Here is a 15,878-nt window from a genome sequence, read left to right on the forward strand (position 1 = left end):
GAGAGGGGGAGGGGTGGAGAAGCAGATGGGCGATTCTCCTGTGTGCCCTGGCCGGGAATCGAACCCGGGACTTCTGCACGCCAGGCCGATGCTCTACCACTCAGCCAACAGGCCAGGGCTCTTTTTCTTTTTTCTTTTTAATATCTAATCTTCTTTTATTTTTTTTTTTCACTTTGAAATAATTTTATTTTTGTTAATGGGGTGATATCAATAAATCAGGATACATATATTCAAAGATAACAAGTCCAGGTTATCTTGTCGTTCAACTCTGTTGCATACCCATCACCCAAAGTCAGATTGTCCTCTGTCACCTTCTATCTAGTTTTCTTTGTGCCCCTCCCCCTCCCCTTTCCCTCTCCCTTTCCCCCCTCCCCCTGTAACCACCACACTCTTATCAATGTCTCTTAGTTTCACTTTTATGTCCCACCTACGTATGGAATAATGCAGTTCCTGGTTTTTTCTGATTTACTTATTTCACTTTGTATCATGTTATCAAGATCCCACCATTTTGCTGTAAGTGATCCGATGTCATCATTTCTTATGGCTGAGTAGTATTCCATAGTGTATATGTGCCACATCTTCTTTATCCAGTCATTTATTGACGGGCTTTTTGGTTGTTTCCATGTCCTGGCCACTGTGAACAATGCTGCAATGAACATGGTGCTGCATGTGTCTTTATGTATCAATGTTTCTGAGTTTTGAGGGTATGTACCCAGTAGAGGGATTGCTGGGTCATAAGGTAGTTCTATTTTCAGTTTTTTGAGGAACCACCATATTTTCTTCCATAATGGTTGTACTACTTTACATTTCCACCAACAGTGTATGAGGGTTCCTTTTTCTCCACAGCCTCTCCAACATTTGCTATTACCTGTCTTGTTGATAATAGCTAATCTAACAGGTGTGAGGTGGTATCTCGTTGCAGTTTTGATTTGCATTTCTCTAATAACTAAAGAAGATGAGCATCTTTTTATATATCTGTTGGCCATTTGTATTTCTTCCTGGGAGAAGTGTCTGTTCATGTCCTCTTCCCATTTTTTTATTGGATTGTTTGTTTGTTTGTTGTTGAGTTTTATGAGTTCTTTGTATATTTTGGATATTAGGCCCTTATCTGAGCTGTTATTTGAAAATATCATTTCCCATTTAGTTGGCTTTCTGTTTATTTTGTTATCAGTTTCTCTTGCTGAGCAAAAACTTCTTAGTCTGATGTAGTCCCATTCATTAATTTTTTTTCTTTTTTTTTTTTTTTTTTTCATTTTTCTGAAGCTGGAAACAGGGAGAGACAGTTAGACAGACTCCCGCATGCGCCCGACCAGGATCCACCCGGCACGCCCACCATGGGCCGACGCTCTGCCCACCAGGGGGTGATGCTCTGCCCATCCTGGGCATCGCCATATTGCGACCAGAGCCACTCTAGCGCCTGAGGCAGAGGCCACAGAGCCATCCCCAGCGCCCGGGCCATCTTTGCTCCAATGGAGCCTTGGCTGCGGGAGGGGAAAAGAGAGACAGAGAGGAAAGCACGGCGGAGGGGTGGAGAAGCAAATGGGCGCTTCTCCTATGTGCCCTGGCCGGGAATCGAACCCGGGTCCTCCGCACGCTAGGCCGACGCTCTACCGCTGAGCCAACCGGCCAGGGCCCATTCATTAATTTTTGCCTTCACTTCTCTTGCCATTGGAGTCAAATTCATAAAATGCTCTTTAAAACCCAGGTCCATGAGTTGAGTACCTATGTCTTCTTCTATGTACTTAATTGTTTCAGGTCTTATGTTTAGATCTTTGATCCATTTTGAGTTTAGTACAGGGGGACAAACTGTAGTCCAGTTTCATTCTTTTGCATGTGGCTTTCCAGTTTTCCCAGCACCATTTATTGAACAGGCTTTCTTTTCTCCATTGTGTGTTGTTGGCCCCTTTATCAAAAATTATTTGACTATATATATGTGGTTTTATTTCTGGACTTTCTATTCTGTTCCATTGGTCTGAGTGTCTATTTTTCTGCCAATACCATGCTGTTTTGATTGTCGTGGCCCTATAATATAGTTTGAAGTCAGGTATTGTAATGCCCCCAGCTTCATTCTTTTTCTTTAGGATTGCTTTGGCTATTCGGGGTTTTTTATAGTTCCATATAAATCTGATGATTTTTTGCTCTATTTCTTTAAAAAAATGTCATTGGAATTTTGATGGGAATTGCATTAAATTTGTATATTGCTTTGGGTAGTATGGCCATCTTGATTATATTTATTGTTCCTAACCAAGAACAAGATATATTCTTCCATCTCATTATATCTTTTTTGATTTCGCTTAACAATGGTTTATAGTTTTCATTATATAAGTCCTTTACATTCTTTGTTATGTTTATTCCTAAGTATTTTATTGTTATTGTTGCAATCATGAAGGGATTATTCTTTTGAGTTCGTTCTCAATTGTTTCATTGTTGGCATATAGAAAGGCTATTGACTTCTGTATGTTAATTTTGTATCCTGTGACCTTATTGTATTGGCTTATTGTTTCTAGTAGTCTTTTTGTGGATTCTTTGGGGTTATCGATGTATAGGATCATATCATCTGCAAAAAGTGATACCTTTACTTCTTCTTTTCCGATATGGATGCCTTTTATTTCTTTGTCTTGTCTGATTGCTCTGGCTAGAACCTCTAGTACCACATTAAATAAGAGTGGAGAGAGTGGACAACCCTGTCTTGTTCCTGATTTAAGGGGGAAAGCCTTCAGTTTAGTGCCATTTCATATGATGTTAGCTGATGGTTTATCATATATGGCCTTTATCATGTTGAGATATTTTCCTTCTATACCCATTTTGTTGAGAGTCTTAAACATAAAACTGTGTTGTATTTTATCGAAAGCCTTTTCTGCGTCTATTGATAAGATCATGTGGTTTTTGTTCTTTGTTTTGTTGATATGGTGTATTATGTTAACCGTTTTACGTATGTTGAACCATCCTTGAGATTCTGGGATGAATCCCACTTGATTATGATGTATTATTTTTTTAATATGTTGTTGTATTCGATTTGCTAGTATTTAGTTTAGTATTTTAGCATCTGTATTCATTAGAGATATTGGTCTGTAGTTTTCTTTTTTTGTGGCATCCTTGCCTGGTTTTGGTATGAGGGTTATGTTGGCCTCATAAAATGTGTTTGGAAGTATTGCTTCTTCTTCAATTTTTTGGAAGACTTTCAGTAGAATAGGAACCAAGTCTTCTTTGAATGTTTGATAAAATTCACTGGTATAGCCGTCAGGGCCTGGACTTTTATTTTTGGGGAGGTTTTTAATGGTTTTTTCTATTTCTTCTCTACTAATAGGTCTGTTTCCAGGGGTCTTCAAACTTTTTATAAAAACCGCCCACTTTTGCAGTGCTGGTCAACCTGGTCCCTACCGCCGCAAACAAACAGTGCTGCGATTGGCCCACCATGAAAGCTGGACCGCCCACTAGTGGGCGGTAGGGATCAGGTTGACCAGCACTGCAAAAGTGGGCGGTATTTATAAAAAGTTTGACAACCCCTAGTTTAGGCTTTATGCTTCTTGACTCAGTCTAGGAAGGTTGTATTGTTCTAGGAATTTATCCATTTCTTCTAGGTTGTTGAATTTAGTGGCATAAAGTTTTTCATAGTATTCTACAATAATTCTTTGTATATCTACGGTGTCCGTGGTGATTTCTCCTCTTTCATTTTGGATTTTGTTTATACGAGTTCTTTCTCTTTTTTTCTTGGTAAGTCTTGCCAAGGGTTTGTCAATTTTCTTGATCTTTTCAAAGAACCATCTCCTTGTTCTATTAACTTTCTATAGTTTTTCTGTTCTCTATTTCATTTATTTCTGCTCTGATTTTTATTATCTCCTTTCTTCAGCTGGTTTTGGGTTGTCTTTGTTCTTCTTTTTCTAGTTCCTTAAGGTGTGAAGTTAAGTGGTTCACTTGGGCTCTCTCTTGTTTGTTCATATATACCTGAAGTGATATGAACTTCCCTCTTATCACTGCTTTTGCTGCATCCCATAGATTCTGATATGTCGTACTGTCATTTTCATTAGTCTGCATATATCTTTTGATCTCTGCACTTATTTCTTCTTTGACCCATTCATTTTTTAAAAGTATGTTGTTTAGTTTCCACATTTTTTTTAAAATTATTTTTATTTTATTTATTCATTTCAGAGAAGAGAGAGAGAGAAAGAGAGAGAGAGAGAGAGAGAGAGAGAGAAGGTAGGGAGGAGCAGGAAGTAGCAACTCCCATATGTGCCTTGACCAGGCAAGCCCAGGGTTTCAAACCGGCGTCCTCAGCATTTCCAGGTCAAGGCTTTATCCATGGCGCCACCACAGGTCAGACCCTAGTTTCCACATTTCTGTGGGATTTTTTTCCTCTTTTTTGCAGTTGAATTCTAGTTTCAAGGCTTTATGATCAGAAAATATGCTTGGTACAACTTCAATTTTTCTGAATTTGCTGATGTTTTTGTGGCCCAACATATGGTCAATTCTTGAGAATGATCCATGTACACTGGAGAAAAATGTATACTCAGTCACTTTGGGATGAAATGTCCTGTAGATGTCTATCATATCCAGGTGCTCTAGTTTTTGTTTAAGGCCACTATATCTTTGTTGATTCTCTGTTTGGATGACCGATCTAGAGCCGTCAGCGGTGTATTGAGGTCTCCAAGTATGATTGTATTTTTGTCAGTTTTTGTTTTAAGGTCAATAAGTAGCTGTCATATATTTTGGTGCTCCTTGGTTTGGTGCATATATATTAAGAATTGTTATGTATTCTTGATTCAGTATCCCCTTAGCCATTATGAAATGGCCATTTTTGTCTCTGAGTACTTTTGTTGTCTTGCAGTCTGCATTATCAGATATGAGTATTGCTACGCCTTTTTTTTGGATGTTATTTGCTTGGAGTATTGTTTTCCAGCCTTTCACTTTGAACTTGTTTTTATCCTTGTTACTTAGATGAGTTTCTTGTAGGCAGCATACAATTGGGTTTTCTTTTTTAATCCATTCTGCTACTCTGTGCTTTTTTACTGGTGAGTTTAATCCATTTACATTTAGTGTAATTATTGACACTTGTGAGTTCCCTATTGCCATTTTATATATTGCTCTTTGTTAGTTTTGTGTCTTGTTTGATCCTTCTCTTTCATTTTTTTATATTTTGTTTTTATTTGGTTGTATTCCATACATCTTTCCTCTGTTGCTATCTTTTTTTATCTCATGTGTTTCTGTGGTGGTTTTTTCAATGGTGGTTACCTTTAAGTAATGAAAAGTGTTCCTATCCTGTTCATTGTAGTGCACTATTTTGTGAGTACTTTTGCACTCCATCGTCCTTTGCTACCGTTAATCTCCATCCTCTCCCCCCCCCTTTCTTTTTGTTGTTGTCACAGTTTAAATTTGGTTTTATTGTGTTCTTCTTGGAGCTTTTACTTGTGGCTTTGTTTTTTTTGTTGTTGTTGTTGTTCTTTGATTCTGATTGGAGAACCCCCTTTAGTATTGTAATTCCTGGAGTGGGGGTTTTCTGATGATAAATTCCTTCATCTTTTCTGTATCTGTGAATGTTTTTATTTCTCCTTCATATTTGAAGGATAGCTTTGATGGGTATAGTATTCGTGGCTGAAAGTTCCTCTCTTTCAGGACTTTAAATATTGGGGTCCACTTTTTTGTAGCTTGTAGAGTTTCTGCTGAGAAATCGGATGATAATCTAAAGGGCCTTCCTTTATATGTTCTATTCTTCTTTTCCCTGGCTGCCTTGAGAATTTTTTCTTTGCCGTTGGTTTGTGCAAATTTCATTATGATGTGCCTTGGAGTAGGTTTGTTGGGGTTAAGAAAACTCAGAGTTCTGTTTGCTTCTTGAATTTGAGGCTTTAGTTCTTTCCACAGGCTTGGGAAGTTCTCATCTATTATTTGTTTGAGTATGTTCTCCATTCCATTTTCTCTCTCTTCTCCCTCTGATATACCTATTATTCTTATGTTATTCTTTTTGATGGAGTCAGATAATTATTGTAGGGCTATCTCATTTTTTTTAAATTTTTGAGTCTCTTTCTTCTTCTCTCTGTTGTGCCTCAAGTTGCTTGTCTTCTATTTCACTACTCCTCTCTTCTATCTGGCCTGTTCTATTAGGTAAGCTTGTTACCTCGTGAAATTGAGTTTTTCATCTCTGTTTGACTTGTTTTTATAGTTTCAATTTCCTTGGAAATATATTCTTTGTGTTCATTGAGTTGTTTTCTGAGCTCCCTAAATTGCCTTTCTGTGTTTTCTTGTATATCTCGGAGGATTTTTAGGATTTCTATCTTGAATTCTCTGTCATTTAGCTCCAAGGTTTCCAATATATTAAATTTTTTCTCCATAGATTTTTCCTCATCTAGCTGTGTTACCTCTCTTTCTTTGGTATCCATGATATTCGATTTTCTCTTCCATAATGGCATGTGAGGGTGGTTTTGTTGATAGTATTAATGAGATTTAATAAAGAATAAAAAGTTAAAAAAATAAAAAATCGAAAAGTTGTTTTTTTTAAAAAAATTAATAATGAAATAAAGAAAAATAAAACAAAATAAAAATTTTTAAAAAAGGAAATTATTCCTCCCCCTCCTTTTTTTCTCTCCTCTCCTCTCCCCTCTTTCTTGAGAAAATTTTGTGGTGAACTGTGAATTATATTGTATTAAATAGAACAAACAGTGCCTGTAATGGAGAGCCTGAATTGGGGAAAAGTAATAAAGGGGCAAAAAAAAAAAAAAAAAGAAAAGAAAAAGAAAAGCAAAAAGAAGGGGGCATGGACCCACAAAAAGCAAATAAGAAAAAATTTGGGTCAAGAATGAAATGATTTGCTTTTAGGTGTTGGTTGACTAAGAGTTATGATGAGAGGAATAAGAGGGAAACAGGAAAATGGGGGGACAAATTAAAAAATTACTATTGTATTTAGTGGAACAAGAACTAGATAAAATGGAGAGCCAGGGATAGGAGCACTGCTAGTGAGTTTAAAAGGTGATGTAAAAAAAAACCAAAATGCCACAAACATAAGTTTGAGTCCCAGATAAGATAATTTGTTCGTTATTGAGGTTTGAATGAGAGGAGACGTAAAGGAGAAAGGAAGAAACTAATATAGAGGGAGAAAGAAAGAGAGAGAGAGAGAAAAAAGAGGGAACCACTAAAAGAAGAAAAAAGAAAAAAGAGGAGAGAGAGAGAGAGAGAGACAGAGAGAGAGTTAAGGGTTTTGGAGTGCAACCCTCATAGAGAGAAAGGAAAAGGAAAGAAAAGATAATGGGAGATGTAACACTTATGGGTAGTGTAGTTCAAGGAGAGGAGAGAGTAAGACCAGCAGAGAGTTAATCGACCAAATTGGAGGAGGAATAAAAAATATCAAGAATGAAGATAAGAGAAACAAATGAACAAATACAATAAAATGGGATAGGTTATAAAGTCTGCGGATTATTCTTGATTTTGAGAGGTCATCTTCTTGCTTTTTCTTTTCTCTCCCTCTTCCTGGTTGGTGACTCTGTACCCCGGGTTCTGCCCCTTTGGCACGCTCAGGTAGAGGTTTGCAGTTGATAAGTTTCTATGGTGATGTCATGTATTGTGCTTTAGTCTCGTCGCCAGTCGAGGCTCATTAGCATTTATAGACTCCACCAGTGAGAGAGTCCGTGTTCCTGGAGCCTCTCTCCTAGTCTTTCCTTCCTCAATTAGTAGCCTGATAATCCAGCTGTGGGGTTGCTGCTGCCTCTGCCTGGATAATAAGAGGCTCAAAGAGCTGGCAACTCCCCACTCTATTCCCACTCAGCACAGGGCTCTGGGTAAGGCTCAGTCAGTTAGAGCTGCTAGCATAATCAGGTGGGGCTTCCACCCACTCAAAGACCTCTGGCTCTGCCACTCTGTCCGGTAACATGGGCGGGCGCCCACTCCCAGGGCACTTGGAGGAAACTCTCGCTCACTAGCTGGGCGCGCAGTCCAGGATATCAGGCCGGCAGTCTCACACTCTGAGTGAAACCCCCACCCGCATGGAAAAGTTCCAGCATTGGAATTGGCTCTCGCTCCGTCCCTGTGTGCAGCTTTTTCAAGGTGCTGGGGCAGCCCAAGATTCCACTTTTGGCCCACACAAAGGCCCCTGACTCTGCTCCGCTGTGGGATAACACAGGCGCACACTGCCGAAACACTCGGAGGAATCTCTCGCTCACTATCTGCGCGCACAGACCAGGATATCAGGCCGGCCGCCTCACCCTCTGAGTAAAACCCCCACCCGCATGGAAAAGTTCCAGCATTGGAATTAGTTCTCGCTCCCTCCTCGTGTGCGGCTTTTTAAGGGTGCTGGAGCGGTCCAGAGATTCCGCTTTCGACCCACACAAAGGCCTCTGACTGCCTCTCTGTGGGATAACACGAGTGCCCACTCCCGGGGTTTTGGAAGGAATCTCTCGCCCACTATCTGCGCGCACTGACCAGGGGATTGGGGAAAATGGCTGCTCCACTTGTCTTTCTTTGTCTGGGTTTGGCGTGAGTGTTAGCTTGTATTGCCCGGGTTGCCACAGGAACAGTTTTTCCTTGGCTTGGATCTTCGTGCCACAGCCTGGTTTGGCCGTTTGTGCCATGGCCTGGATCTATTCACCCCCTTTGCCCACCTTAGTTTCTATATTCTCAGTTCCCAGTGAAAGCCGCCCTGTTTAGGTTAGTGAGGAAGGCAGAGCATTTCTTACTCCCTATTTCCTTTGGGGTTTGATTATATATTTAGCCAATTTTTCACTCGACCATACCTTCGGTTGTATTGCGAAACATCTGGAGGCTCCAAGGATAGGTTTTTCTGTTTCTGGTTGAAGATCTTGTTGAGTTTTGGGGGAGATTTATCGGTATCACTTCCTACTCCACCATTACTCTGACGTCATCTCCCTGGGAAGCTTTTTATTTTCCTTCAATCTTAAACAATAGCCTTGCTGGATAAAGAAGTCTTGGTTGAAGGCTCTTGCTCTCTCTGCATTACTTTTAATATTTCTTGCCATTCCCTTCTGGCCTCAAGTGTTTCTTTTGAAAAGTCAGATGTCATCCTTATGGGGGCTCTTTTGTACGTGATTTACTGCTTTTCTTTTGCAGCTTTTAGTATTATCTCTTAGCTTTGGTATTTTAATTCTGATGTGTCTTGGTGTAGGTCTCTTTGGGTTCCTTTTTAATGGGATTCTGTGCTTCTTGAACTTGTGTGACTTTTTCCTGCATCAATTTAGGGAAGTTTTCAGGTATGATTTCCTCAAACAGGTTCTCTATCCCTTGTTCATTTTCTCCTTCACGAACCCTTATTATGCTACTGTTGTTTCTCTTCACGTTGTCACAGATCTCTCTTAGTTTCCTCAGACTTCTTGATCCTCTTCTTTTTGCTGTTCTGCTTCTATGCTTTCGCTTATTGTGTCCTCTAAATCACTGATTTGGTGCTCCGCTTCATGCAGCCTATTTTTAATTCCTTTCAGTGTAGTCTTCATTTCTGATATTGTCATTTCTGATTGTTTTTTATGATTTCAATGTCCTTTTTGATGCATGCTATCTCTTTGTTTAGGTGTTCATTTTGTCCATCTATTGTTGCTCTAAGATCCTTGAGCATCCTAACAATCATTGTTCTAAACTCTGCATCCAGTATCTTGGTTAGTTCCATCTCATTCAGTTCTTTTTCTGGGGATTTCCCTTTTGATTCAGTTGAATTGCATTTCTCTGTCTTCCCATTTTGTCTCTGTATAGACTGCTTCTTTGGATGTGGTGTTTGTGTAGCTATCTGAGTATATGGTTGGTGTTGTCTGCCTCCAACTTTCAGTTGTGTTGTGTTGTTTCTAGATCTTCTTGGGTGGGCTTCAGCTGTTTGTAACCTGCTGTGTGCTACTTGTCTGCTGCTACTGCTCTTTTTGCTGTTTGTGACAGCATTTTCTATGCCTTAGCTGGGTCAGGTGTAAGGAGCCTTTTCTTAAGATACCACTCTAACTAGGGTTGTTAGGTCCTGAGCTGATGCACTCTGTATCTGGCTGCTAGATGTACCAGCCCTGGACCTCCCTGGCTGGAACCTGGCGCAGACCAGTGGGAGGTCACTGCTTTTGGCCCTTAGCAACCTTTTGGAAGCTACAGGCAATCCAGAATTTGTGGCTGCCTCTGCTGGGCCCAGATGCCATGGTAAATATCAGCTGCACTCCTAGGCTGGCTTTTATTTACTGTTGGCCAATTTGTGTGTCCTCTCTATTCCTGAAGTGTGGTCTTTATGCTGACCCTCTGCTGCTTCTGCCTCCTCGGGTGCTCATGAACTGGTGCAGGCTCACAGCCGCAACTCAGGCTGCTCTGTGGGCGTGGAGGATTCCTCACTTAACTCGGATAGTGATTTTCTTTCACATTCCAGTGCTCCTACACTTGCTTCAGAAAGCAAGACGTGCTTATTTACAAAGGGAACATGAGTTTTGATATAGAGTCTCCAATTTCCAATACATTTTGTGCCCAGGTGAAAAAACATTGTACAATATTGCAATATTCTAATAAATATAGTTTTCTGATAGCATCTTAATTGTGCTAGACAACACATCAGTTTTTTTTAAAAAGTAATTTATTATTCATTTTAGTGAACGAGTCAGTTAGGCACATTAATCTGTTACTGCATGTCCCAACCAGACATCAAATCTGCAAACTGTGTGCTTTGGGATGATGTTCTAACCAGCTGACCTATCCAAGAAGGGATAACACAGACTTCATTTTCCCGAGTTGAGCCAGTTGTGCAGCATGGCAACAGGTGTCCTCTCTCCATTGACAGCATTGACATCAACTGGAATCTTGGGTGTTCATCATCTCCCACCTGGTCCTACAGCCTCAGTGCTACTGGGATTCAGGTTTATTTATTACGAAGCATCTATTAGAGTGAAAGCAATGTCCTCTGTGTGCTCACTTCATGCAATGTCAGAAGAACACAGTGACAGGACATCACCCAGTATTCAGATAAACACATTGGCAGAGACAAGGAATTGACTTGGATAACATCACTAACAGAAAGTGAGAAACTTAATTTAGTGAGAAGAGTGGAGGAAGAAACAGACTCCAGCAGGTGTCTTAACTGGGATCCACCTGACAAGCCCACTAGGGATTGATGCTCTGCTCAATGGGGGCCCACGCTCCCTTGCAACCAGAGCCAATTTTTACCACCTGAAGTGGAGGCCAGGGAGTCAGTCTAAGAGGCTGGGACCACCTCGATCTAATTGAGCCATGGCTATGGGAGGAGAAAGTGAGAAAGAGAGAAAGAAGAGGCAGAATGGTGGAGCAGATGGGCACTTTTCCTTTTCATCCTGAGTTGTAATAAAACCCAACATGCACATGTCGGTCAGATATTCTACCACTGAAGCAACAAGCCAGGGCTGAGAATACTTTTAAAACCTTGATATAATGTTATTATTCTCCAATGGAAAAATGAAATATACTAAACAAGATGAAACTTTGTGTGATCTCTGTAAAATTACCTGCATTTTCTGGTTGATTTCTCTATGCCACTATAGTCCAAAAAAGCCATTCTTAAAATCTCTAAGCAGGTCATATAAGTAACATTCCATGACCATAATAAAAAGACACAACTATAGTAGGTTCTTTATTAAAATAAAAAGATAACTGCATAGTAAGTTTCTATAACCAAGAGTATTGATTTTGGAGAAAAAGTGTACAGAAATGCAATGTACAAAAAATCAGTCACATGAAAAATTTGTGAGATTTCTACTTGGGTATTATTATCTGCTTGTTGAATTACCAATTTTGATGCATTATTTCCCTACCCTAATGAAGACATGCACACACATTTCTTTATTCCTCAGTCCTCTTACTCCTACATTACATCACTAATGTATGTAATGCATTTTTGTGTACCAAATCATTGAAAATTTTTACATTGACTCAAAGAAAGATATATGAAATACACATAAGCTCAACATTTAAAAAGAACTTCCTATTATACTAGAGTGGATTTCCAAGTACTACAATTTGTAAAGCAGAGCACTATGATATGGGAGGGTGAGCAGCAGTTACAAAAGAGACCACAACGCAGATTAAAACAGACACATGCATACCTCACAAGCCCTGGAGGAACAGCACAGCCTGCCTGAGTCTACCTGTGGAAGCCATGGCAGAATGCCAAAAGAGTGAAGCAGGACCCAGAGCACAAACTTTTAACATGATCCACTGCAGACTCCTCAGTGTTCTAACGTTAATTTTAGGTTGTTAAAAATAAACCATAAAAAGCAACTATTTGGTAAGTTACACAAAGAACACAGCTAAGGTTGAAACATGGTGAAAACCGAGGTGGGAGAAATTCTATAGCACACAGGGGTGTCAAGTATGGCTGGCATACTGTGTAAAGCTTTCTAATGTTCTTTATGTCTGTTACTCTTCTATCCAGTTTCAGCAAATGTTGACTAAGATACAAATCAGAACAAAGACTTTGGAACATAGATTGCCTTTTAACACTTAATTCTCTGACAGTCAAAGAGGTTTTAACAAAAGTTAAATGTTTTGCCAAATTACTGACATTTTTACTGTTTCTCTCCATCATGAATTCTGCAATGTTCAGCAAGTTTTCAGCAAAGATAAAAGGCTTTCCCACATACTTTACATTTGCAAGGTGCCTCTTTGGTATGTATTCTCTTGTTTAGGAAGGTGAAAGCAGTCATTTCAGAATTTGCCATAACCTGCAAATTTGTAAGGCTTCTCTTGATAATAAATTTTTGTTAATAAGATTCCCCTGCCAAGCAAAATCTTCATATATTCCCTACAAATGTAATGTTTCTGTCCAGTATGAGGTTCCTGATGAGTGATGTTTCAGTACTAGCAAAAGGCTTTTCCACATTGTCTTTTTCCAGTATGAGTCCTCTGATGTCAAGTAAGGTGTGAGGAGGAATTAAAGGCTGTGCCACATTCTGGACATTGATAGGGCTTCTCTCCACTGTGAACTCTTTGATGATCAGTAAGACTTGATAAAATTCTAAAGGCTTTGTCACATTCCTTATATTTGTATGGTTTCTCTTCCATGTGAATTCTTTGATATAGAGTCAGGTGTGAGTTCAGGAAAAATTTTTTTCCACAGTCTAAACAATTGTGAGACCCCTCTCCAGTATGAATTTTCTGATGCACAGTAAGATATGAGGAATACTAAAGGCTTTGTAACATTCCCTCCATTACTATGGTTTCTCTCTCATGTGAATTCTTTGATGTACAGTAAGGTTCGATTTCCAGATAAAGGTTTTGCCACATTCTAAACATTTATAAGACCTCTCTCCAGTATGAATTTTCTGATGTGCAGTAAGATTTGAGGAACGACTAAAGGCTTTGCCACATTCTGTACACTTGTATGGTTTCTCTCCTGTATGAGTTCTTTGATGTATAGTAAGATCAGAGGAACACCTAAAGGCTTTGTCACATTCTTTGCATTTGTATGGTTTCTCTCCTGTGTGAGTTCTTTGATGTTTAGTAAGAGTGGAGGGGTGAGTAAAATCTTTACCACATTGAGTGCATGTGTATGGTTTCTCTCTTGTGTTTGTTGCTTGATGTACAGTAAGACCCAAGAGTTGAGTCAAAGCTTTGCCACATTGACTGTATTGATATGGTTTCTCTCTTGTGTGAGTTGCTTGATGTATAGTAAGACCTGAGAGTTGAGTAAAAGCTTTGCTACATTGTCTGCATTTGTATGGCTTCTCCCCTGTGTGAGTTCTTCGATGTACAGTAAGACTTGAGAGTCGAGTAAAAGCTTTGCCACATTGTCTGCATTTGTATGGTTTCTCTCCTGTGTGAAGTCTTTGATGTTTAGTAAGAGTTGAGGGGTGAGTAAAAGCTTTGCCACATTGTCTACATTTGTATGGTTTCTCTCCAGTGTGAATTCTCTGATGTACAGTAAGAGTTGAGGAACAGGTAAAGGCTTTGCCACATTGTCTGCATTGATATGGTTTCTCTCCTGTGTGAGTTCTCTGATGTACAGTAAGACCTGAGATTTGAGTAAAAGCTTTGCCACATTGTCTGCATTTGTATGGTTTCTCTCCTGTGTGAGTTCTTTGATGTATAGTAAGAGATGAGGAACAGTTAAAGGCTTTACCACAATTTAAACATTTATGAGACCATTCTCCAGTATGAATTCTCTGATGTACAGTAAGAGTTGTGGAACAGCTAAAGGCTTTGTCACATTGTGTGCATTTGTATGGTTTCGCTCTCATGTGAATTCTTTGATGTACATTAAGCTTTGATTTCTGGGTAAAGGATTTGCCACATTCTAAATATTTATGAGACCTATCTTCAATATGAATTTTCTGATGGTTAAAAAGAGCTAAGGAATGGCTAAAGGCTTTGCCACACTGTCTGCATTTGTGAGGTCTCCTTCTGGTGTGAATATTTCTCTCATGTAAACTAAGATTTGAATGCCAATTAACTATCTTACCAGATTTTTCAAATTTATGTTTTTCTTTACTATGGTCTTTCTTAAATATATTCATATTGAATATTTCACTGAACGCTCTGGTACATAAATTATAAGTGTAAGCTTCCTCCTCAGAATAAATATTTTCTTCTTCCTTATGAGCTGAAGATTGTTTAAAAGATTTGACACATTTACTTTGTTCATTTGTTATCTTCACAACATGAATAACCTGGTGAATATTAGAATGTGACATCTGGTCAAACACTTTTCCGTGTACATAATGGTTCTTGGGAAATGAAGTTTTCTCATTTTGATTATGAATTGATTCTTGTTTAAAGGTTCTCCAATGTTCATTGCATTGATAACTTCTGTCTTCATTATGTATAGTCTGGTAATCATCAAAGATAGATATGCTTTTACCAAAAGATATAATTCATTTAACATTTACATTTATTCCCAAACAACTACATTTTGATACCTATTAAACAATGTTTACTGTAAAGATTGGCTCCCAAGTTAATGAATATTACAGATATTGAAATGGCAAAAGATTTGAAAAACAAATTGAGTGATTATTTACTCCAAAGATTACATAACTTCCTAACTTTTCCAGATTTCCTTTTCAAAAACATGTAATAGTAAAAGAATAGTTTTTGGTCTTGTGGGCAAGCCCATCAGGGGTTAATATTCTGATGATGTGGGGACGTTGCTCCATTATTCTGCAATGGAGCCATTTTTTAGGGCCTGGAGAAGAGACGACAGACCCATCCTCAGTGCCTGAGGACATTTCACTCGACCAATCCAGCCATGGCTGTAAGAGGGTAAGAGAGAGAGAAGCAAGAGGGGGAAGGGTAAAGAAACAGATGGTTGCTTTTCCTGTAGACCCTGACCCAGAATTGAACCAAGGACCTCCACATTCTTGGCCACTGAAGCATTGATGCAACAAACCAGAGCCAATTTGCCTTTTTAGAAACTAACTGATAGACATTGTAGCTGATTTAAAGAGGGAGTTTCACAAATGTGTGATATTTTTTACCTATTTAGAAAACAAAGAGTTAACCACAAATAATAGTCCCGTCCTGGCCAGATATCTCGGTTGGAGCATCATCCTGAAGCACAGAAGTTGCTGCCTCAATTCCAAGCAGGGCACATACAGGAGCAGATAGATGTTCCTGTCTCTCTCCACCATTTTTCTCCTCCTCTCTTGATAAAATCAATGCAATAAGTTTTTTTCCCTTTTTTTAGAAAGGCAGGGAAAGAGAGAGAAAGCATTGATTTGCACTTGTATGATCCTTGACCAAGGAATCAAACCAGCAATTCGTGCTCCAGGACAATTCTTCAAACAATCGACCTATCCACGTGGGACTCAATTTCTTTTTTATTTTCAGAGAGACAGAGAGAGGTAGGGAGAGAAGGAGGAGCAAGAAGGGAAGCATTCATTTGTTTCTGCACCCTGTTGTCTATTCATTGACTGCTTATTCCATGTGCCCTTACCAGTGATTAAATCTACAGTGTTGTTATT

The 15,878-nt window shown here is 39.2% G+C and overlaps 1 protein-coding gene across 1 annotated transcript in view; it reads right to left on the reverse strand.

Annotated features, from left to right (window-relative positions):
* Positions 1-13,039: 13,039 nt before the first annotated feature.
* The window catches only part of LOC136399343 (zinc finger protein 420-like), a 28,193-nt gene continuing 25,354 nt past the window's right edge, over positions 13,040-15,878 (reverse strand). The window contains exon 5 of the mRNA XM_066374421.1: positions 13,040-14,744. Coding sequence (XP_066230518.1) covers positions 13,131-14,744 — 1,614 coding nt within the window. The 3' untranslated portion in view covers positions 13,040-13,130. The remainder of the gene's footprint in view (positions 14,745-15,878) is intronic.

The sequence above is a fragment of the Saccopteryx leptura genome, chromosome 3 (genome assembly GCF_036850995.1).
Source record: "Saccopteryx leptura isolate mSacLep1 chromosome 3, mSacLep1_pri_phased_curated, whole genome shotgun sequence".
NCBI lineage: Eukaryota > Metazoa > Chordata > Mammalia > Chiroptera > Emballonuridae > Saccopteryx > Saccopteryx leptura.